This window comes from Geotrypetes seraphini, chromosome 2, assembly GCF_902459505.1.
Source record: "Geotrypetes seraphini chromosome 2, aGeoSer1.1, whole genome shotgun sequence".
Lineage (NCBI taxonomy): Eukaryota > Metazoa > Chordata > Amphibia > Gymnophiona > Dermophiidae > Geotrypetes > Geotrypetes seraphini.
The window spans coordinates 182,141,772-182,165,941 of NC_047085.1; the positions used below are offsets into that span (position 1 = coordinate 182,141,772).

Sequence of the window (24,170 nt, forward strand, 5' to 3'; positions counted from 1 at the left end):
CACGTGGCGGCCCAACAGGTCCAGGACCTGTGCAGTAATCCTCTATCTATATCCCTCTATCCCCTTTTCCAACATGAAATTGTCTAATCCTTTCTTGAACCTCAGTACTGTACTCTGCCCTATTACGCCCTCTGGAAGCGCATTCCAGATGTCCACGACATGTTGGGTAAAGAAAAACTTCCTAGCATTCGTTTTTAATCTGTCCCCTTTCAACTTTTCCGAATGCCCTCTTGTTCTTTTATTTTTTGAAAGTTTGAAGAATCTGTCCCTCTCTACTCTCTCTATGCCCCTCATGATCTTATAAGTCTCTATCATATCCCCTCTAAGTCTCCTCTTCTCCAGGGAAAAGAGATCCAGTTTCTCCAATCTCTCAGCGTATGAAAGGTTTTCCAAACCTTTTATCAGATGTGTCGCTGTCCTCTGAACCCTCTCGAGTATCGCCATATCCTTCTTTAGGTACCGCGACCAATATTGGATGCAGTACTCCAGATGCAGACAAATCACAGCACTTTGATCAAGTCACTATTCTGGTTGAATTAATAAATTTTCATGACATCCATGTACTGTATTGCGTAAATAGACCTGCCTGAAATGTTTGTTAGACCAGATACAGGCATATTATGTATATTAGTAACATTTTTAGATACATTGTGTTAACTGATATCAGTCTTGTTTATCTTGGTTATGTTTAATTTAAAGCAAACATCTGTAAATAAAATAAGTTCCTTAAAGACTGTTTGTATTGCATGAAATTTGAATTTAGAATTTCATTATATAATGCATTTTCAAAGTTGGCCTTGGACTTGGTGATTGGCTGGGAAAAGTTGTGGTGTCACACCAGTAGTAGAGTGGGTAGAAAACACTTTGGCTATAAATCATAGACCTTTAAAATCAAACAAATTACAAGCTATAGACTGGAGCCCATATACTATGCAGTGGTAAACAATTATGCATGCCTACCACCATTTAAAAATGGCACCAGCAGGCCTCAGTCAGGAGCTAACTGCGGGTTCAGCATACACTACCCATGTACTAAACACTTTTTATTCTTTAGCGTGGAGGAGGTGTTTGGGGATACAGTAAACTTTCCTTGCATTAATTGATTAGCACATGGACACTGGCGCACATGAGCAATTAGCGCAGGTGCTCTAACTACCTAAAAAACAGGCAATGGTTAGAGCTCACTTGCTATTGGCTATGCGCTAATTTCAAAATTAGCACATGACCATCTTAGAGCTACGTTAAAAAGGGTCTTCAGCATGCGAGTAACCCACATACTAAAATTAGCGCAGCCCATTTTTTTAGTGCAGCTTAGTAAAAAGGCCTCTATATTAGGAAAATGTATGTAAAAACATCACGCTCTGTCCCTGTGAAAAGATGATATAGGGACATTTAAACATGTAATGACATACTTTTAGTTGAAAACCAAAGGTTAAAAATTCTTATGTGATATGAAGAGATCCCAAGCTAGCAAGGAATAGCCACATAGTTTTCCTCAGTATCATTCCACATTTGTCACTCTTTGTCAAAGATCATTATCGTATATGAATACATTCCTGCAAATATTTTCCCGTATCATGACAGAGCAGTGGCACTTCATTGCAATAATGATTAATGGGATGCACATGTATATCCCAACACAGAGCTTGTTGGAAGGATTGGGGCTTCCATTAGGCAAACTAAGCAGTCATCCGGAGCTCCAAGATTCTGGAGTTGGAAAAAAAGGCAGTCAACAAACTTTGTGAAAATTCCACAGAATGTGTTCAAAGTTGGCATGGGACAAAACTTGGTAAAAAGACATATCGAATTTAAAAATGTGTCAGATCAGACTAGGAGTCCCAAAGAAATAGTCTCTCAAAGGAAATTTATGGGAGAGGCAATTTCAGTATTTACAGTATAGAACATTGATTGATACACTGAAATATAGCAGTTAGGTCACATTATCAGTGAGAGAACAGCTAATCCAGCATCATCTTCTAGAGCATGGGGGGAGCATCCCCCATAAGTCCCCCCAAACTAAAAACTATGGCAGAGAAACTTGTATCCTGGAGGTAATTGCAGTGCATTCATAGAAACATAGAAATTGACGGCAGAAAAGGGCCATAGCCCATCGAGTCTGCCCATACCAATGACCCACTCCCTGACTTTTACTCCCCTATAGATCCCACGTGAATATCCCATTTTCTCTTAAAATCTGTGCAGTGTAAGGCCTTGTTGCAAGGAACTGAACAGCATTGCAGACTTTATCCTATTTCAAGAAGACATTGATGGGCTGATTCTACAAACAGTGCCTAAATCACCCAGCACCTAAAAAATGGTGCCAGCTGCATGTCAATCACATTTAGGTGCTGTTTACAGAATTATGGCTAGCAGTCTGTTTTCATCTGCCTCTGCTGATGTTTTCATCTGCCTCGGCTGCGCTTCGGTAATTGAGGGGGGTCCAGGAGACCAGACCCATGTAGAGGGAGGGAGAGCAGATGAGAGAGGGGAAGGTGAACCATAAGTATGTGTGGGGGGGGGGGGAGAGAAGGGGGGGGGAGAAAAAAGTGACCCAGAAAGAAGGGAATAACAGATGCAGGACCTACAAGTGGGGGTACGATAAGAATGAGGTGGGGAGATAAAACTATTTGTACAGTAACTCTCAAGCAACTAGAAATTAGTCTGATGACGCTTGTTGGCATTGTCTACAATCACAAGGAACGCTTAAACATATGCTTTTCTCATGTCCTCAGATCCAACCTTTTTGGACTCAAGTTTGGTCCCTTATCTGTCAGATTACCAACTGTACTGCAGATCTTTCCTTTGATATTATTATCAAGCGTTCTTTAAATCCCTGTTTTGAATATAGTTTATGTGAAGATAAATTGATTGACATTATGATTTCAGTTGGTATCTAACATATTCTGAAAAATTGGAAATCAGCCTCAAGACTGAACTTTACCTTCTGGTGGCATTCTTTATGCCTATATAAGCGTTTTGAACAATATGCGGCTGAAAAACTACCATATCGACAGAGACAATCGACTCAAACCCTTTGGTCTCCCATTGACGAGTACTTACAATCTATGTAATCATTTTGATATATATGATACCATATGTTCTTTTATGTGTGTTATGTTTTACAGATTCATGTCTGTGGCTTTTGTGAACTCTGATTGTTTTCGAATGTATTTTTTTTGTATATGTTCATTATTCAATAAAAAGATTGGAATTAAAAAAAAGAAATTAGTTATCCAGCATCCACCAATCCCCACAGGTTCCAGATAACAGAGTTTAATGTGAAACCATTAGCAGCTTCACTTAATGTTTCTTTGCAGGAAATATGCTTTAAACTTTGTTACCAGGTATATTTTCACCAAGTTAAGGATATTCAAAGCAGATAAGCAGCTCACAGGTATGCTTAATGTATATTCAAAAGATTGAACAATTAAGGCAATTACTTAAAACATTTATTTAAGTTTTGCTGCTGAATTTTTGGTACCAGGAAAGGGATTAAGCGCAATATTGTTTTGAATGTTTGTATTGCTGTATGTTTGGAAATTGATTGTATTCTGTATGTTCAGTTGTCAATTGTAACCAACCTAGGTTTTAGGCAGGAAATAAATTTTTTAAATAAATAATCTGGTGATGATAACATGGAGCATGGTGGTGGAAAAGTTTCAAAATAAGTGTTTTATGCGGTGTTGATTAGAAATTCCAGTTGTATTCATTGAAGGATGTAGTTACAACCTAGAAAATGACAGGCAAGGCTCTTCTGATGGAAGTAGAGCTGCTGCAGGCTGAGGTGCATGGATGAGGTAGACTGACCTATCCTCGATAACTCTCCACATGAGGAACCTCTGCGCATGTCCATATACATCATAACTTAACTTTATGTAAGGGAAAGCTCTGGCACTTTGGCTCCATCAGTGATGTCACTAGTGTGTGCGTCTGTATTAGAGAATGATACGGTGACAAAATTAATCACCGTTCCCGTCCCCGCGGATAACCGCGGGAAATAAACCCATCTCATTTTCTAGTGTCTTTTTCATCCTCTGTCCTTCTACACCAGCATTATTCAAAGCAAAGCTTGCGGGTCAGTGGTTGTGGCCATTCATACTCTGATTCTTATGGGAGCCAAGGATAATGAAGCCATTGTGACATCACTGATGTGATTGGCTCTTAGGCACTGGTGAAATGAGGCATTATGACATCACAATATCTGCTCTGGATACCAGAGACTGCCATTCTGTAATGTCTATCTCAACTTCAATCCTTCTACACCAGCATTCTTCAAAGCAAAGCTTGAGGGTCAGTGGTTGTGGCCATTCATATTCTGATTCTTCCCTCTTTCCTTAATGACATGAAGATGGTTTCCCGCGGTTATCCGCGGGGATTGGAACGGTGATGAATTTTGTCACCGTGTCATTCTCTAGTCTGTATCTCTCTTGTTTGTATGCTTAGAAAGCTGTTCCATGCTTGCAGTGTTAAGACATAAAATTTTGATTTAATGTATGTTCTTGCCTAGACCTAGGGCTCCTTTTACTAAGCTGTGATAGCAGTTTTAGTGTGCGCTTAGCACGTGCTAGACCTTACCACCAGCATTGAGCTGGTGTTAGTTCTAGCTGCGTAGCACAGGATTAGCGCACGCTAAAATCCTGCATGTGCTAAAAACGCTATCGCAGCTTAGTAAAAGGAGCCCTTAGTGTTGTAGGAAAAGAGTAAATGAATATGATCTCATTTTAAGAACTCATTATAAAACATGCCTGTACAGTGCAATTCATGAAAGACAAAGGTAGGACTGCTTTTGTCATCATAGTAAAAATTATCTTTTGATCAACGGACATTTCCATCTTGCCTGGCTTCCTGTTTAGTGACGTGGAAGTCATTTGGATACACATCCTTGCTGTAAAAGATTTTGATTTTTTTCCCTAATGTAGCAGTGATAACCTGCAAAACAGTAGTACTTGCTGTTGGGATGAATCAGCATGTGATACGCTGATTGAAGCCGCATGTGCCACTGACTCAGATAAGTTTGTTTCACGCTTTGTAAATTACATTGAAAACAGCCTACTTTCAAAAAAGAACTGTGCATTTCCCAGCTGTAGCCCTTGTTTCTAAAGTTTTTTGCAAGTTTGCTATTATCACTCATCCAGTCTGCAATCTCGTTTGACTTTAAAATTGAAACTGAAAGTTATGCATGCATGAAAGATTTGTACTTTATTGACGTGTGCAGTTTTTTTCAGGCCTGTGATAATACAAACCACATAGGGTACAGTGCAGTCCCGGTGGTCTGTTTTTCTCCACATTTTTTGTAGTTATGATTTTTTACTTTTTCTTTTGATGTGTTTTGATTTGTCTGGATGTGTGATTGTTTCTGCAAGAACAAAGTCAACAGTATGTAGTTTATTTTTTTTGAGGAGCCTATATGGATGTTTGTCCTGATTCTTTATTTGGTTGAATACAACAGTATAGGAGTAGGACAGGAATGCTGTCATGTTCCAAAGTCTTTTCTCTCTGAGCTCTTGAAGTCTTTTCCAACATCTGATTAAAATTTGTTACAATATACGTTTTGAGTGGTTGCAAGTTTTAAGCCTGAACCTGTTTGGTTATTTTGTATTTTTTTGTAAATAAAGAAAATGTATATCATCCAGTTCATACGATTAGAAAATACTAGTCATATCTATTACAGCCTAAAAGGAGATGTCTTTATATATTGGGCAAAAGATGGTGGCACACAAGACTGACATATCAATTACGAGACCATTTTCATTACATAGCATTTCGTCCATGCCACATAACAGAAGTTTAGCTGACTACAGCATGATCAGGAGAAATCACAAGGCCATTTTTTATGACACAGCAATTTTATCCACATCATTCAACAAAAGTTTAGCCAACTGTGATTTGATTGGTAGAGGCAATCAGGAGAGATGACGACACACGCCGAATTATAAATTCTGCAGCAGCTTCAAATCAGTTTCACTTTCATTTTTGTGCGAACAGTAGCTGATATACACACCACAACAGGGTGCATGTGGTAAGTTACAACACATTTTATTATAAGGTTTAAATTTGATCAGCATCGACAATGAACATCTGTTTTCTTTGGCTTTAGGTTTCAGCGTTTGCTGTTGAGAATATTAGCTACAAAATACAATTTACATCTAGCCATCCATCGCTTCCCTGTATATAAGTAAGTAGTAAAACAGCAATTCTTTCAATATGATAACATGAAGGGGATATGCCGTTTGGCGATATACCAGTCATTCACAGTTTACACACAGTTATGAATTTCAAATCTAGCGTAGCAGTCTTCGGTGTGTTTCTTATGCTATTTGTTCACTCAAAATCATATACCATAAACGCAGTCATACTTTCTATAAAATTGGTGCTATTGGGTGTTAACATAAATAGTACGGTCAAAGCGAAGCACCAGTAAATTGTAAACTACAGTGTAATGAGGTAGATACGATGTCCTCCCTGCCATAACATCACAATGGCACTTTAAATACCCATAATTATGGATTTTAATTACACAATTTGATATTTTTTAAAAAATGGCACATTGTAATAGTTTCATTGTCCCATATGCAATACATGCAGAGGGCTTTACGATTTGTTATATCCAGTGACTAAATTTTCACTTATTTTCATTATAAATCGATAGTTCAATTAATTCTCTTAGCAGACACTTTTTGGTATATGCAATGAATAAGTTTGTTTGACAGGACCACCCTGGGAACACCCAAAGCATCCAAACCCGCAAATTTGAGACCAACTGCTGGAATGCAAGAAGTAGCTGGTGACGCTGACTCCTGGCAGCTGGTGACTTCCTCCACAGGGAAACGCAGAGGACCTAATTCTGTCTCTCTCTCTCACATACAGGGCAGCTCTACATCGACACCACAAATTATCCTTAAGAACAGATACCAGCTGCTACAGGAGGGTCCTGACAACGAGGTACAGGAAGATGTTCAGCAGATGGTTCCAGAGTCAACAGTTCGACCCACCCCTAAGAAGCGTAGAGTGGTGGTCATCGGGGATTCGCTGCTAAGGGGCACCGAGGGACCAATTTGTAGGCCGGACCTGCAATCAAGAGAGGTCTGCTGTTTGCCAGGGGCCAGGATCCGGGATGTAACCGCTTGCCTTGACAGACTCATCAGGCCCCGAGATCACTTCCCCATGATCCTCATCCACGTCGGGACCAACGACACCGCCAGGAGCACCGCAAACAGCTTACCTGAAGACTTCAGGGCCCTGGGTGAGAAGCTAAGGAGAATGGATGCGCAGGTGGTCTTCTCCTTGATCCTCCCGGTAAGGGGCAAGGGCAATGCCAGGGAGGATCGCATCCAGAGGGCTAACAACTGGCTGCAGGGATGGTGCAGGGACATGAATTTCGGATTCCTGCACCATGGAGATGCATTGCAGGGACTACTGGGACAAGACGGGTTACACCTGACCAGAAGAGGGAAGAATGTCCTTGGACACCGTCTAGCCCGCCTACTTCACAGGGCTTTAAACTAGGTAAGTTGGGGGAGGGTACGGGCACAAATTACCTACCTGGTGTGCTAAACTGTCAATACTTTTATGAGGCTGGGATAAGTAATATACACACTATCGAGTCTAGGGAAGGTTCACATTACAATTCGGGGTCACATTGCAATTCAGGATCTAGGAGGACTACACATTGCAATTCTGGGTCCGGAGAGTGTACACACTGTAATTCCGGGACTAAGGGCAGTACACATTGTAATCCTGGGTTCAGCAGGGGTATACACATTGCAAATTTTGTGAAAGGAGTTCAAGTAGCCCATGCGGGAACTCCCCTCACAGGATACACACATTTCCGTTTTTGAGATAGGTACACACTGTAGCTCTGGGTCTGGGGAATCCGGGTCAGGTACAAGATATAGCTCTGGGTCTAGAGAGAATACCAAATATGCGAATAATGCTAAAAGTGTCCAAGTAACTCAAACAGGAATATCCCCACTAAGACATAATAAAAACACAACATGGAAGGCTATGTACGTTAACGCACACAGCTTGGGAAACAAGATACTGGATCTGGAAACAGAAATAAGGAATGCCGACCTGGATGTGGTGGCAATATCTGAGACCTGGCTCACAGACTCACATGGGTGGGACATGGTCATACCAGGTTACAACCTGCTCCGCCGGGACAGGGAGGTTAGATTGGGAGGTGGTGTTGCATTATATACAAAGGATGACATTAAGGTCACAAGGATCACAGATGTCCAATACACGGGGGAATCCCTTTGGGTTAATTTGGCCAGAGGGAAGGACAAATGCCTGTATCTCGGCGTTATTTACAGACCCCCAAGACAACAGGATGACCTGGATATGGAATTGATTGGAGATATAGAGAATATCACCTTGCGTGGGGACACGGTATTGTTAGGTGACTTCAACATGCCTGATGTGGATTGGGGCACACTTACCGCTGCTTCCGGCAGCAGCAGGAGGCTATTAAACTCTTTGAAGGGAGCACGTCTCAGGCAATTGGTGTTGGACCCAACAAGGGATCAGGCAATACTGGACCTGTTGCTTACCAATGGTGAAAGTGTCACAGAGGTCTCAGTGGGAGACACATTGGCCTCAAGCGACCATAACATGATATGGTTCAATCTTGGGAAAGGCTTCACTAAACCTGCCACACTGACCAAGGTCCTCAAATTCAAGGACACAAACTTCCAAGAGATGAGTGACTTTGTTCACCAGATGCTACAAAGCCAAGCAGAAACCAATAGTGTGGATGAAATGTGGTCGACTCTGAAAGCCACCATACAGGAAGCGACAAACCGTTATGTTAAGCTAGTAAGTAAACACTGAAGAAACAATAAACCACAGTGGTTTACTGCGGAGATCTCAGACCTCATCAAAGAAAAGAAAAAAGCATTCATCTCTTACAAACAATCAAGGGAACAGGACTCCAGGGCAGAATATCTGACCAAGTCAAAAGCCGTCAAAACAGCAGTCAGGGAGGCTAAATTCAACATGGAGGAATCTCTAGCAAAGAACATCCAGAAGGGAGATAAATCATTCTTCAGGTATATCAGCGACAGAAGTAAAAACTCAGGGGGAATAGTACGTCTAAGGAAACCAGACGGAGACTATGTGGAAAAGGACTCAGAAAAAGCCCAACTGTTAAATGAATACTTCTGCTCTGTCTTCACCCAAGAAGCTCCGGGGCATGGCCCTCAGTTACAGACAAGGGCTGACTCAGTTGACCCATTTAGCGATTTCAAATTTACGCTCAACAGTGTCCACGTTGAGCTGTCCAAGCTCAAGGTTTACAAGGCAATGGGACCGGACAACCTGCACCCCAGGGTACTCAGGGAGTTGAGTGATGTCTTGGCGGAGCCGCTGTCGGCGCTTTTCAACCTCTCCCTTAGTTCAGGTAGCGTCCCGTTGGACTGGAGGAAGGCTAACGTCATTCCACTCCACAAGAAAGGCTCCAAGACAGAAGCGGCAAACTACAGACCAGTGAGTCTCACATCAATAGTGAGCAAACTAATGGAAACTCATATCAAACACCAATTAGATACGATCCTGAATGAAGAGAACCTATGGGATCCCCGTCAACATGGATTTACTAAGGGGAGATCCTGCCAATCCAACCTGATCAGCTTCTTTGACTGGGTGACGGGGAAGCTAGATGTTGGAGAGTCCCTGGACATCGTATACCTGGACTTTAGCAAAGCATTTGATAGCGTGCCTCATCGCAGGTTACTAAGCAAGATGAGTTCCATAGGATTGGGCGACACATTGACGAAGTGGGTTGGGAACTGGCTTGGAGGTAGGGTTCAAAGGGTAATGGTGAATGGAACCCCTTCTGAAATGACGGAGGTGATCAGTGGAGTACCCCAGGGCTCTGTCTTGGGCCCGATACTGTTCAATATCTTTATAAGGGACTTGGCAGAAGGGCTCCGAGGTAAGATAACATTATTTGCCAATGACGCCAAACTAAGCAATGTAGTGGGCAAAAGCACAATAGATAAAAATTCAATGCCCGACAATATGATGCATGATCTACTCTTACTAGAGAGCTGGTCTAAGACATGGCAGCTCAGCTTCAATGCCAAAAAATGCAAAGTTATGCACCTGGGTATCCAGAATCCATGCAGGACTTATACCCTTAATAGCGAGATCCTAACAAGAACAGTTGCAGAACGAGACTTAGGGGTGATCGTCAGTGAGGACATGAAGGCTGCCAATCAAGTGGAGCAAGCTTCTTCCAAGGCAAGACAAATCATAGGTTGCATACGCAGGGGTTTCGTCAGCCGTAAGCCTGAAGTCATTATGCCTTTGTATAGATCCATGGTGAGACCGCACCTGGAATACTGTGTGCAATTCTGGAGGCCACATTACTGTAAGGATGTGCTGAGGCTGGAATCGGTCCAGAGAATGGCCACCCGGATGGTCTCGGGACTGAAGGATCTCCCGTACGAAGAACAGTTAGATAAATTACAGCTATACTCGCTCGAGGAGCACAGGGAGAGGGGAGACATGATCGAGACGTTCAAGTATCTCACGGGCCGCATTGAGGTAGAAGAAGATATCTTCTTTTTCAGGGGTCCCACGGCAACAAGAGGACACCCGTGGAAAATCAGAGGCGGGAAACTGCACAGTGACACCAGGAAATTCTTTTTCACCGAAAGGGTGGTGGATCGCTGGAATGGTCTTCCACTTCAGGTGATTGAGGCCAACAGCGTGCCTGATTTTAAGGCCAAATGGGATCGACACGTGGGTTCTATTCGCAAAGTAAAGGCAGGGGAGGGTCATTAGGGTGGGCAGACTGGATGGGCCTTGGCCCTTATCTGCCGTCGATTTCTATGTTTCTATGAGTTATTTAATTTTTATCTCATCGTGCTTTATCAGCCTAAGTTCCTTGCTCATAAGATATGATAAACGAATATTAAATTTATTTTATTTTTACTTGTCATTCATTTCTCCTTTATACCTCCTTTTCCTTTATTTCTTCCTTTGTATTTTTTCATCCCCCCTTTTTCCCATCCACATTTTCTCTCTTTTCTTCTCTTTATTCCCCTTTCCTGTTTTCTTCTCTTTCTTTTCTTCCTCTTTCCTCTCTTCCCCTTTTTCAATTTACTCTTTTTTTCTTCCTCTTTTCCCTCCTCTTTCCTTTTCCTTCCTCTTTTCGCCTTTTTTCTTCCTTCCCCTTTTTCTTTCCTCTTTCCTTCCTCTTTTCGCCTTTTTTCATTTTACTCTTTTTTTCTTCCTCTTTCCTTCCTTCCTTCCTCTTTTCCCTTTTAATTTTTCTTCCTCTTTCCTTCCTTCCTCTTCCCTTTTAATTTTTCATTTTTCTTCCTCTTTTCCCTTTTCATTTTACTTTTTCTTCTCTATTTTCTTCCTATCTCCTTTTCTCTTCTTTTTTCTTCTCTCTTCTATTTCTTTTCTTCCTCTTCTCTTTTTTCTTCTCCTTTCTTTTTTTTTTCTCTTTTCATTTTACACTTTTCTACTCTTTTTTTCACACAACTCCATTACAGTCAATTTAAGAGATCACGTGATGCACTGAGCCAAGGCAGAAGCAGGCTGCCTGAGCTCCCGGGCCCCGAGTCCTGAAGCTCCCTGTGACTAGCCTTTGGAGGTGAGTCGGGAGACAGCGCTTTGCAGCGCTTGCTGTGCACAATATACGGACAGGTCTCTGTCCTCTCCTGCGTCGCCGATGTCCACCCGCACTCAAAAAAAGGATCAGGACCGCCCGCAGCACGGCACTGACAAAATGGAGCCGGTCACCTCCACAGCCGCGATTCAGCAAATAGCGCTGGAGGCGCTGACGGCCCTTACTCAAGCAGTAACAGTGGCAATGCAGCCCAGCATAGAAAAACTTTCTGAACAGCTCCAAAAGCTTGAAAATCTACTTATGGAGACTACTAGCCGCACCACAGCGCTGGAGACTCAGATTTCCAGCATCGAGGATACACAGCAGGCACATGACACCACGTTACAGGAACTGCAGGCTCTGACTCAAAAACAAGCAGAAAGACTGGATGATCTTGAAAATAGATCCAGAAGATCTAACTTACGTTTTTTGGGGATTCCGGAAACAGTACCCGGTCCTAAGCTCCTGCAGGTGCTGGAGACCTGGCTGACCAGTTCCTTTCCCTTGAAGGAGGGCCTGGGGCCTACTCGACTGGAAAGCGCACACCGGCTAGGCCGAGAACAAGCAAGAGTGGCGAGGCCTCGCATGGTAATAGCCAAACTTTTAAACTATAACCATAAAGTGGAAATCTTGCGCAAATATAAAAAACTTCGGGAGACTTTAGCATTTGAGGAGTCTGAGGTGCGCATTTTCCAGGACTACTCTGTGGCCCTAACGGAGCGCAGGAAGTAATTCTACCCACTTTGCTCCTCTTTGGCTGAAAAAAAAAACGCTTTCTCTTTTTGTATCCAGCCACTTTGAAAATTTACCATCAGGGACGCTGGCAGGTATTTGAGGCCGCGGCTGAGGCGGCCCTTTATGTGAACACTCAGGTGTTGCCCCAGTCGGACCTTACATGAAAGAGCACATGGTGTGCTTCGTTTGTCACATGCTCCTGTGTGCCTGTGGCATTGTGGATGCACCGGGATCTCCTGGTTTGGGGGAAGCCTGGATCTCAGATAATATGGCTGTTACTTGCTATTCTGGTTTAAGATTGTTTACAATTTTGTGTTTTTTCCTGTTCTAGTTCAGAACTGTATATTTACTGTATATTAACTGTATATATACTGTATATTTGAGCTCATCCTAACGTTCATTTGCTCTGCAGACTGCTCTTATGACTATTGTATTTACTGTATGGGAACTCGGGGCCCGGAGTGGCATTGTTTTGTGATCTTTCACACCTTTGGGACCGCCTAGGGCGAACCTGAGGCTGTGACTACAACCATGCAATTGGGGAGAAGGTTGGGAAGGCAGGGAGGGTTGGGGTTCCAGGGGGGGGGAGTCCTTGGCCTACGTGGTTGTTGCTGGTATTCTTTCGATTATTGGGAAGGGTGGGATCAGACCCTGCTGCGAGACTCCTGCACCTGACATTTACCATGGTACTGGTGCTGCTCGGGCAGGTCCTGAGCGTCATGTGGTTGCCCTGGGTATGGCTGGGAACCCGGGGTGGATTTTTTTCCGCACTTAGCATTTTATATGTTTGTACTAGCCCCTTTTGTACCTGCTGGCTAACACTTTGAGAATAGTATCCTGGAATGTTTCGGGCATTACCTCTCCCATAAAACGAACAAAAATTTTAACATAGCTCAAACGACATAAGGTCGACATAGCCTGTCTGCAAGAAACCCGACTTACAGACTTGGAACATCAGAAATTGAGGAGGTCCTGGGTAGCCGCAGTGCATGCAGCATCTTCAATTCATAAGCTGGCAGGGGTGGCGATACTGATTAGTAAGACATTGCCTTACACTGCGAAAGTAGTAGCCTCGGACCCACAGGGCCGCTACCTCTTGCTGCAGTTGTCAGTAGGCACATATTCCTTTTACTTGATGAATGTATATGCACCTAATACCTATGACCATTCCTTCTTTGAGGGTCTCACTGCCATGCTTCTTGGGCGGGTTACTGATCCGGTATACATTGCAGGGGATTTCAATCAGGTGTTTGACCCGACTTGTGATCGTTCTCAGCCGGGACCTGGTGCGAGTATATTTCATACCAGAGGCCTGCCCTATCTTTGCGCCACTTTAGATCTGGTGGACCCGTGGAGAATTCTCCATACCACTGAATGGGATTACACACACCGCTCCAGAGCACATAACACACAATCTAGGATAGATTACATCCTTACCACGCGCAGAGCATTTCTAAATGTAGATGCAACGGTAATAGGCCCAGCGGTGATTTCAGATCACGCGATGATCTGGCTAGATGTGAATGTGGGCTTCGGTTTACGCGGATCTGTACGTTGGCGCTTCCCTAGTTATCTATTTTCTGATGACCATTTCAAAACATACCTAACGACTAAATAGGGTGAGTTCCTAGACTTTAATGGTCAGCATAGCAATGATCCGACACTGTTTTGGAGCACGGCTAAGGTGGTGCTCAGAGGAGATTGTATAGCTTATGTAATAGCACGTAATCGCCGTTTGTCCCGGGGAATACTGCGGTTGGAAAAAGAACTAGCAAGCGCTAAGCGTCAGTATACCCTGTTCCCAACCCGCCACACTAGGGAACACTTAGCTTCTGTGGAAACGACCCTCAACTCCTATATACATGAGCGCACGGTGAAAATGCTCTTGAATAAAAAATTTCGCTACCATCACTATGGAAATTGGGCAGGGAAGTTATTAGCCTGCTTGACTTCCCAGATGCGGGGTCACCGTTATGTTCTGGGATTGAAGGATAGTACGGGCCAATTTCACCACACTACTGACCGCATTGCACAACTTTTTCAGTCCCACTTCGGGAAGATATATGGGCGCCGGGACTCGGGAGCTGAACCCCTTATTAAGGACTATTTCACGGATTCCGGTTTCCAGCCGCTCTCTGACTCGGATGTTAGGTTTCTTAATGCACCTATCACCCCTAAAGAACTACATAAAGCTATCCACAATCAACAAAACTTTTCAGCTCCAGGGCCGGATGGCTTTACGGCAGAATTTTATAAACTGCTCTCAGGGCAGCTTAGTCCTTTAGTCCTATTACTCCCAGGTAATCCAGGATGAACATTTCCCTGGAGAAGCAAATGAGGCTTTAATCACGTTGATATTGAAGCCTGGCAAAGACAGTTCTGCTCCCGAGTCCTATCGCCCAATTTCTTTGCTGAATGTAGACATCAAAATTTTGTCCAAAATCTTAGCTGATAGATTAGCGACCCTTCTCCCCGATGTGATTGCATCCACACAAGTCGGCTTTGTACAGGGTAGACAAGCAGTACATAACGTACGTAAAGCATTGATAGCCTTAGCGCACACGCAACTCCATCACACTCCTATGCTTCTACTCAGTTTGGATGCGGTACAGGCGTTTGACCAGGTCAATTGGATGTACCTCTTTGAAGTGTTAAATTGTATGGGGATATCTGGCTGGTTCGCCTCGGCATTACGCACTTTATATTCCACTCCAACAGCAAGACTACTTGTCAATGACATTATTACTGACCCAATACCTATTGAGAGGGGAACTCGACAGGGCTGTCCCCTGTCACCCCTCTTATTTCTATTGTACCTCGAACCCTTTCTTCGCACAGTGTCTCAGGACCCCGACATAGTGGGTGTGGACTTCGGGATTCATTCACTCAAAGTTTTGACCTTTGCAGATGACCTATTATTTTTGCTAACTGACCCCGCTCACTCTGTTCGATATTTATTGCAAGCGCTTGACGAATTCAAATTTTATTTGGGATTTACGTTGAACTACCAGAAATCTGTGGCCCTAGCTAGCCCCATGACACTACAACAGACACGGAGCGGTCACTTCCCATTTACGTGGGCTCAGACTTCAATTTGCTATTTGGGGGTACAGATCCCCAGAGACCTTACGACCCTGTACACCAGCAATATCACCCCATTGCTTCAAGACACCTCACAACATCTACAGAATTGGTCCACTTTTCCCTTATCGGTGGCGGGACGGGTAGCCCTTTTTAATATGGTGCTCTTTCCCAAATGGTTATATCGCTTTCAGGTTTTACCTCTGCTGCTGTCCCATGCCCATAACATTCGTTTAACGAAAGAGCTACAGCATTTTCTATGGGGTGGTAAGCGACCACGTATGCCCTTGCTACAGATGTGTCTGCCCAGGGATAGGGGGGGCTATGGTTTATTAAATGTACATTGGTATGCTATGGCTTGTCAGATGAGACATAGTAATGATTGGTTTAGAGGAACATCTGATTTTTCTGCTACACCATTGGAGTTATTTTTGCTGGCTCCATTTCATGTGAGCTATTTTCTACATGTGGCGGATCCGAGGATGCATCCTTTGGCGTCTCACTACCCCATTTTTACGCCGGCCAGAAGGACATGGAGATGGGTCTGTAAAACAGCCAAATTGTCTTCTAGGGTGTCTTTATATTTGCCTATACAGGGCAATGGAGCTTTCCAGCTGGGCATGCAAAATGCCACCTTTCTTAGGTGGCAAGCACAAGGTCTACAATATCTTTTTCACCTGTTTTCGGAGGAGAGAAGCCTGGTCACATTTGCCGAGCTGCAACGGACTTTTGACCTACAGGCTAATGATCTTTTCGCCTATTACCAGATCCGTCACTATGTTCAGTCCCTCCCAGTGGCTGCCCTTACTGAAGTCTGCAGGGAGGCGCTTTCAGAACTCTTCAGCCTTTCAGCCCAACAGAGGATTCCTCTACGATTTCATATTGGGATCCGGGATTGCCAACCAAGTACGAATCTGGATATATTAGCTGAGGACTTGCATTGCCAGTTGACTGCTCAACAATTACAACTGGTGCTGAAGAACATTCAGAAGGTGTCACCCAATATTACTCACTGGGAAATGCAATTGAAAATTGTTCTTAGACTTTACATTCCACCGGAACGTGCAGCCCAGATGGGGATTACTGCGTCACATTCTTGCCCGAAATGCAATCAGGCTCACGCATCTTTGAGTCACATGTTTTGGGCCTGCCCCGCAATCCAACAGTTTTGGAGACATCTTGGCCTATATACCACATCGCTTTGGGGACGGCGATGGCTTCCGCAACCGAGGGCGTTATTTGGATTTTATAATATAGCCTCGCCCAAACCCAGGGGAATGTCAGCATTTATCTCAAGAGCCCTTTTGACGGGAAAAAAAAGCCATCCTCACCAACTGGTTCTCCCGTGATCCCCCGTCATCTGCAATGGAGATCCCTAATGATAGTGCACGCAACACTGGAGAGATGCATGGTGGGAGACTTGACTCTTGGCCTGGGTCGCAAATTTTGTCAGGTGTGGGAGCACTTCTGGCAGGACCTCACACCGCGTGCTCGCAGTAAACTTTTGAATCTTTAAGATTTTATTCCCACTCTCAGCTGTTGGACTGGCCATGGATTCTCTGGGAGGGGGGATGGGAGGGGAACTGATTATATTGTTGAAAATGTTATTTCCTGAATGGTACTACTGTTTGTATTTGCTTCTTACTGCTGGAATAATAAAAATCATTTAAACATACAGTCAATTTAAGGTGATACTCTCAGATCTTTTCAACTAATATTCAGGTATGTTTTTCTGTATTCACTTTATATTAGCAACACCATAATAAAATTAATCTTTTATGCATTAGCATTTTGTCTGGTCCAAAATACATTTTATCTGTCTTCAGAGATTTATGTGTTGTCTAAAGACCTACTAAATATTGTTTACTGATGTTCATTATATATTTTTAATTCTTTATTAATTTTCATTATGAATCAAGCATAAACTTGTACAGAAAGGAAATTAAAGCAAAGCAAATAGAAGAAAGAAATTTAAATTAATTACAACAAAAAATCAATATTAGCTTAAATTTTAACTCAAGTCCAGGTGTGACATAGACAGGAACGTCAACAGTTGGAAAGGTTCAAAAGAGACAAATTTTTGCTTTCAATAATGTATTATATACATTTGCATGGATGACAAATCGAAAATTGCTCCCAAGGAAGTTACACTAGGTTTCATTAACAAAAATTCACATCTCCTTCTCTGTCTTTTGCCAAATCTGGAAACATCTGAATCTTGCAACCAAGAAATTGTTTTTGCTTATGTCTAAAGAAAAGTCTTAGCAACCAGTTTTTATCTGGTGCAAGAGCTACTGTCAGAAGCAATGTAGCTCGGGTCACCAGCTCTTTATCAGTCAATTCCAGCAGGTTAGATATATTAATTGAATCTTGTTCTAATATCTGTTGTCAGTCTTGTGCCTTATTTGGAAGATAATAGACCTGTGTAAATGGGGGTACTGATTCCTCAGGAACTTATAACAGACAACGTTTCAACATTTCCCTAGGTGCAACCATTGTATCCCTAGGGAAATTAATCAGTCTGAGGTTATTTCTTGAGAAGTTCTCTAATGCCTCCACTTTCCTTCTTAAATTTATGTTATCCTTGATTAGTGTTTCACTAATTTGCTTATAGGTCTTTCATTCTTGTTGAATAGTCTCTAAAGAAATTTTAGTACTCAGCTTCTTTCTTCAAAGTCTTAATTTCACTTTCTTGACCCTTAAGCTTCCCTTCCAGCTGTTGTAACTGGGGGTTAACAGATTTTGCCAAATTGAGTACAAGGTCCCATATAGATTCTAGGGTCATCTCCGAGGGTTTTTCAAATTGGAGCAAATGCAATTGTGGAACAGTATGCTTACCCTCTGGAAACACTCCTCGCCATGTCTTCCTGCTCAGCACCCTTTACCGTTATGTCCTCAGTTTCCATATTCAGGCTTGTGTATTAACAGAGAGTCTGTTGCTTCACTCCCCTTCTTGATCTCCTTGGCCTCCGAGGGAAGGTGAACTCCGACCTCCGGAAGCACCTCCACCTACAGGGAGATGGCCAACTGAGGACATGGGGGAGATGCTCTAACGTCGGCTCTCAATGATGTCTCAGGACCCAAGGCTCCAGCAGCACTCTGCCCTCTTCTCTTCGGCATTGCCAAAAAGTAGGTATTTGGAATAGCGGAACCTTAGTTTTTTGAGGCAGTTTTCAGAGGCGTGCAACTCAGCCAGCAGCCATCTTAGATCCAACCATAGCCAATAAGAATTATATTAATAAGCACTTAGTGGTTTATATTCATGTTTTACACCAGTGGTTCCCAACCCTGTCCTGGAGGACCACCAGCCAGTCAGGTTTTTAGGCTAGCCCTAATGAATTTGTATGAAAGAGATTTGCATGTAATGAAGATGATAGGAATGCAGATCTGCCCCATGCATATTCATTAGGGCTATCCTGGAAACTCAGTTGGCTAGTGGTCCTCCAGGACAGGGTTGGGGACCACTGTTTTACACCATTATTATTGATAGTGTATATTATTTATGGTACTTTGAATATATTTGTTATTTTAATTTTAGACTCCTGAAGCAGGCCTTTTAACCGAAACACGATCATGTTGAGTCACAATATATAATAAAGAAATTGAGTACTCCGGGTCACTTTTGTTGTTGTCTTTGTTTAATGACTAATACTGCTTCACAAATGGTCAAATGGATTCAATGTTTATTTTGCCAACATTGTTTATTCAATGCATTTTGTAATTGTGCGAAGCTCTGGTTTACCAAAGCCCAACAAAATTATATATATAAAATGTATACAGATAGTAATTTACTTTGTGAAAAATGGCATACTCTTAAGGCAGAGCAGGAGCTTACACATGGTATACTACTACAGAAAAACAGATTTTATAAATAAACATTAGATCATACTAATAAATGGATGAGGATTCAGTTTTTAAAAGATAATGAAGCTTTTAAAACCAATAAACAATCTTGTTTTGTTTCAGAGTCAACAGTCCAAGTCACTGCACAGTTAAGTGTACAAACATTTTACAGGCAACTTTCACATTAGAAACATTTTGGGCAAAAGAGGTTAGTATCTGTATTTGGTAGAATAGTCTTTTGGAGACACCACTAAACCTCTCCCTTTTCGGGCTCCTCTATAAACAGTCTCCACAATGTCAATCATCTCTTGCTTGTCTTCCATTGCCCAATTGATTTTGTTGTTGTTACCGGTACCTAAATCGATCATGATGTGCTTGTTCCTTAAAAAATAAAATAAAACCATATCAAGAAACTGCTTTCCTTTACTTGGATATGCAAAAATAAAACAACAACAACAAAAACCCCAAACAGGATTTACTGATAGTCATAAATATTCAAGATTATTATTTCCAACTCCAGGAAGAAAGTATATTTTATGCAGAAGACTAAGGGCTCCTTTTACTAAGCTGCAATAGCGGTTTTAGCACACGCTAGACGCTATCGCCAGCATTGAGCTGAAATTAGTTCTAGCCACATAGCGCGGGTTTAGCTCGCGCTAAAATTCTGCATGCACTAAAAATGCTATCACAGCTTAGTAAAAGGAGCCCCGAGTCTGACAGATATGCAAACATACAGCAGCTTCATGGGAGAAAGTTAATCTAGTAAGAGGACAAAACTTAACCAGAGCAACGGTCTCAGAAAAGTGCTTGTGGGGGAGGAGGAACTGATAAAAAGTATGAACAGAAAAAGAAAATTCCTTTCTGCAGTCTAGTCATATTACCCTTTTGTAACTTTTCTGTACCTATAAGCCATGAGAATGTTGAAAGACTAATCACATCAGCTTTCACACAGATATGTTTTGTGGGGCATTCCTATACAGCCCAAGGTTCTTGCAACGATTCTGTGTTTATCACTGCACTGAACATAGTACTGGGTAACTTTTCCTGTGAAATCAAATATGTATATATTTGTGTCACAGAGGAATTATCAGTGCAGAAAAGGCACAAAAGCTAAATGGAGGATATAAAACAAACCAAGGGAAGGCTGAGGGTGTACTAGGGAAACATTTTCTGGGATTATCCAATAAACACCTTTTTTTTTCCAAAATTTTTTAAACAGCCAGGAGAGGCACTTGGATGTTTATATTTAAACAATTTTTATTGATGAAAACAAGGACAGGAACATATAGCCAAATACAAAAAGAACCCCTCCCCCAGTTCTGGCATGCCAAAACACTCATAGCATTATAGTACAATAGGTCAACAGGCTATATTCATCAAAAGGTTTTAGAATATAACAAGCTCTTTATTACTCGTACCCCTCCTAGAACTCTTCCCTGTTGAAACAACTTTTAGTGATAACTGCACCGAAAAGTACACAATAATCAATGGTTCCGTGCACTCCTGGTCATCAGACAATATATGTTGACAAGTATGTCTTGTGCCAAACCAAAATCACCCCACATCAGCTGTCTCCCCCATACAACCACCGTCTGTCACCTTCAGGCTTATATAAACAGTATCCTGCACCCCAATCCTCCTCCCACCTCCATTCTCCCCTTTACCCAATCCCCATCCCCACCAAATAAAACTTATTTAAAATTTTTTTTTTTTTTGCATCGGAGGTGCGTTCCAGTTAAAATCAGACAATATATATATAATGTAATTGTTTTAGAAGGAAAATGACATTTATAGTATTTCTAAAATGCATTTGCTCATCTAGAGTGCAATTTTTCTGACAGCAAGCATGTGAGCGGGAAGCATCAGAAACAACTTGAACTTAGGTGTTGACAGGAGATAGCAGAAGTGTCTTTGCAGGAGGAACATGAAGCATCTCGAGTTTGGAAGCAAGAAAGTGGCATCAAGGTTTGGTGAGGTGGCTGAGGAACGAGACATAGGACTACAGGGACAGACTGTAGACAGAAGAATAAGGAATGGAGGAGAGTGGGATGGGGATGAGCTATGCACTTGCCAGTAGGGGAGTATGTGGTGAATATTAAAAACCCTGGCTATTTCCTATAATTGCTCCCATTTTAAACAAGGAAGAAATGCAGAACATGCATATGCGTGAGATTTCAAGTGGCTTTTAACGAAATTCCAGTCATTTTCAATAAATGGAACATGCACGACTATAATGGAGTTTTCTCCCAACTGTAAAGCTAATCTGAGATGTTTGGTAAAAACTACTGTGCCTCTAAGAACATGGACTGAAGCACTAATATAGTGCCCAAACTAAAAAGCACTGTCAAATTCTCTCAAAATTCTGCTAATTTAGCTGAAAATAAAAGATTATATTTGAAGCCATTTTGTAGGGATTATAATAGAATATAAAAAATCATACAACACTTAGAAGGGGGGATGGGGAAGCAGTGTTATTGCCTGAGGGGAAAACACTTCAGTCACCATTATCAAGAAGTACCTATAAGCATAGGAGCCAACTTCTGAAAATTATTAGGGGTGCTAAACCCAAAAGAAATTACTGCTCCTTGGATACAGCCCAGAAGTTTGTTCAGTTTTGGGGGTGCATTCCTATACCACCCACAGAGCTGGCTCCTATACCTAAAGGATACATGCAGTACAGAGGATCTCCATGGACATATAGTAAATGCATCTACTGCCCCTCTTTAACCTACACATCAGGTGCATTTTGGGAAGGGACCTCCTAGTTTGATTTTTATTTTATTTTTTACCCGGTAACCTATTGTGTCCTTTGTGACTGACAACACAGGTGACTGACAACACAGTGCTGGTCTCTGGGGGCAGGGCATGTGGATGCTGTATGACCAAACAAAAGGCTAAACTGCATGCTCCATAGAGCAAGACCAGATCACACAGGAAAGCACCTAACCTGCAGAGGACACCTGAAAATTAAGACTGGCTTGACCTGTGAACCCTAGCAATCCAAAGTATAGAACAGAAGTATATACCAAAAATAACAACTTGTTAAAGTTTGTAATAACCATGATTCTAGTTATTGTGAGCCCACGAGGATAGATAGGGAAAACACTTATCACTATTCAATGTACCCACAGGATAAGCAGTGTATAAAAATAGTAAGTAATTATCACAGGTCAACACATCATTTTCATCAGTTAATGTTGGACGAGTTTTGTATTTTTCATGCTGATTTCAAATCTGTGTTTAGTTTTCCACTAGCACGTCACATTTTTGTAATGAGGCTCATTATATCTAATTATAAATGTTAATTGGGCAAAATATCATGTGTTTATAGGATAAATGTATGAGGAGGGTTAACAACAGTTGTCTTTGTTTTTTATGCTACAGACGGTAATTAATATCAGTCTTGATCATGCCAAGACATTGTACTAATCATCCAGATAGTTTCTGTTACATCTGTGGTTCATGCACGACGAAAGCACAGCATCACCCAATTACCGTAGATCTGAAGAAGGTATACAAATTATACTTTGGCTGTCGACTGGGCGACCAAGATAAGTCTTGGGCTCCACATAACATCTGTAACAGTTGTTTCAACGGACTTCGTGACTGGCTCAATCAATGAACAGCAGCGATGTCATTTGCAATCCCAATGAAATGGAGGGAACTGCAAGACCATATTAAAGACTGCTACTTTTGCCTTGTGAACACAAGTGGATTCTCAGCTAAAACGAAGCACAAAATTAAATATCCTACTCTGGATTTTGCTATTAGGCCTGTTCCTCATGATGACTCATTTGCTGTTCCTGTACCTCCACAAGATGGACTTACTTCTGTGGAACATGATGAGGAATGTGGTGATGATGCAGCAGCTGGTCACTCCAGAATTATCTGATCCTGATTATGATTTTCCAGCATTGCCTCTATGTGCCACTGTTCCTACCCTCTCCCTGTCTGTCCCTGCATCCCTGAGCCTGCGATCCCTCCTCACCCTGCGATCCCTCCTCACCCTGCGATCCCTCCTCACCCAGCATCTCTCTTCTATGTTCTTATCTCTCCCCATGTTCAGCTTCTCTCCATTCTCTTCCCTTCTTCTAGAAGATCCCTTCCCCCCACCTCAAGGCCACATATCTTCCCGGCCTCCCACCCCCGATACTGGCATCTTTCCCCCTCTTTCAATGCAGTCCTTTTCTCTCCTCTCCACCTGTTCTTCCCCATCCCCGTGTTCCTCCTTACTACTCCAGCAGCAGCGATTGTATGCAGTCTTCCCTGCAGTACCTTTTTAAATGCCCCTTAAGCTTGGTGGTCCAGCGGTGTATGGGCCAGCAGGTGAGTGCTTTTTGCGCTGCTGCATGGGTCTACCCTGCTTTCTGAATGGCTGCAGTCAGTTCTCGCGAGTCCCACGAGAACTGACGCAGCCATTCAGAAAGCGGTGCGGGCCCAGGCAGCAGCGCAGAAAGCACGTTCCTACTGGCACATACACCGCTGGACCACCAGGCTTAAGGGGGTGTTTAAAAAGCAAGGGCCTGCGGGCAGGCCGTGCTTTAAAAAGGTACTGGGAGGAGGGGGAGGGGGGTCGGGTTGTCTTCACTCCATAAGACGCACCCATTTTTCCACACCCTTTTGGGGATGGAAAAAGGGCCTATTATGGAGCGAAAAATACAGTATATAAAATTAAGTAAAGTAATTAGTAACTGTTTTTGCTTATTTATATATATATATATATATATATATATATATATATATATATATATATATATATATATATATATAACAGTTACTAATTATATATAAAAGTTATATATCTATAAATATATAAAAAGCAAAAAGTTACTAATTACTGCAACATTACTAACTGACTGCAACGTTCTCTCCATGAACTCGCAGGCCT

The 24,170-nt window shown here is 42.4% G+C and overlaps 1 protein-coding gene across 2 annotated transcripts in view; it reads right to left on the minus strand.

Annotated features, from left to right (window-relative positions):
* Window positions 1–19,055: 19,055 nt before the first annotated feature.
* Window positions 19,056–24,170, minus strand: part of TXNL4A (thioredoxin like 4A) — a 40,967-nt gene continuing 35,852 nt past the window's right edge. For both annotated transcript variants that reach the window (XM_033934464.1, XM_033934465.1), the window contains one exon: window positions 19,056–19,663. In XM_033934464.1, the coding sequence (XP_033790355.1) occupies window positions 19,492–19,663 (172 nt within the window). In that variant the 3' untranslated portion in view covers window positions 19,056–19,491. The remainder of the gene's footprint in view (window positions 19,664–24,170) is intronic.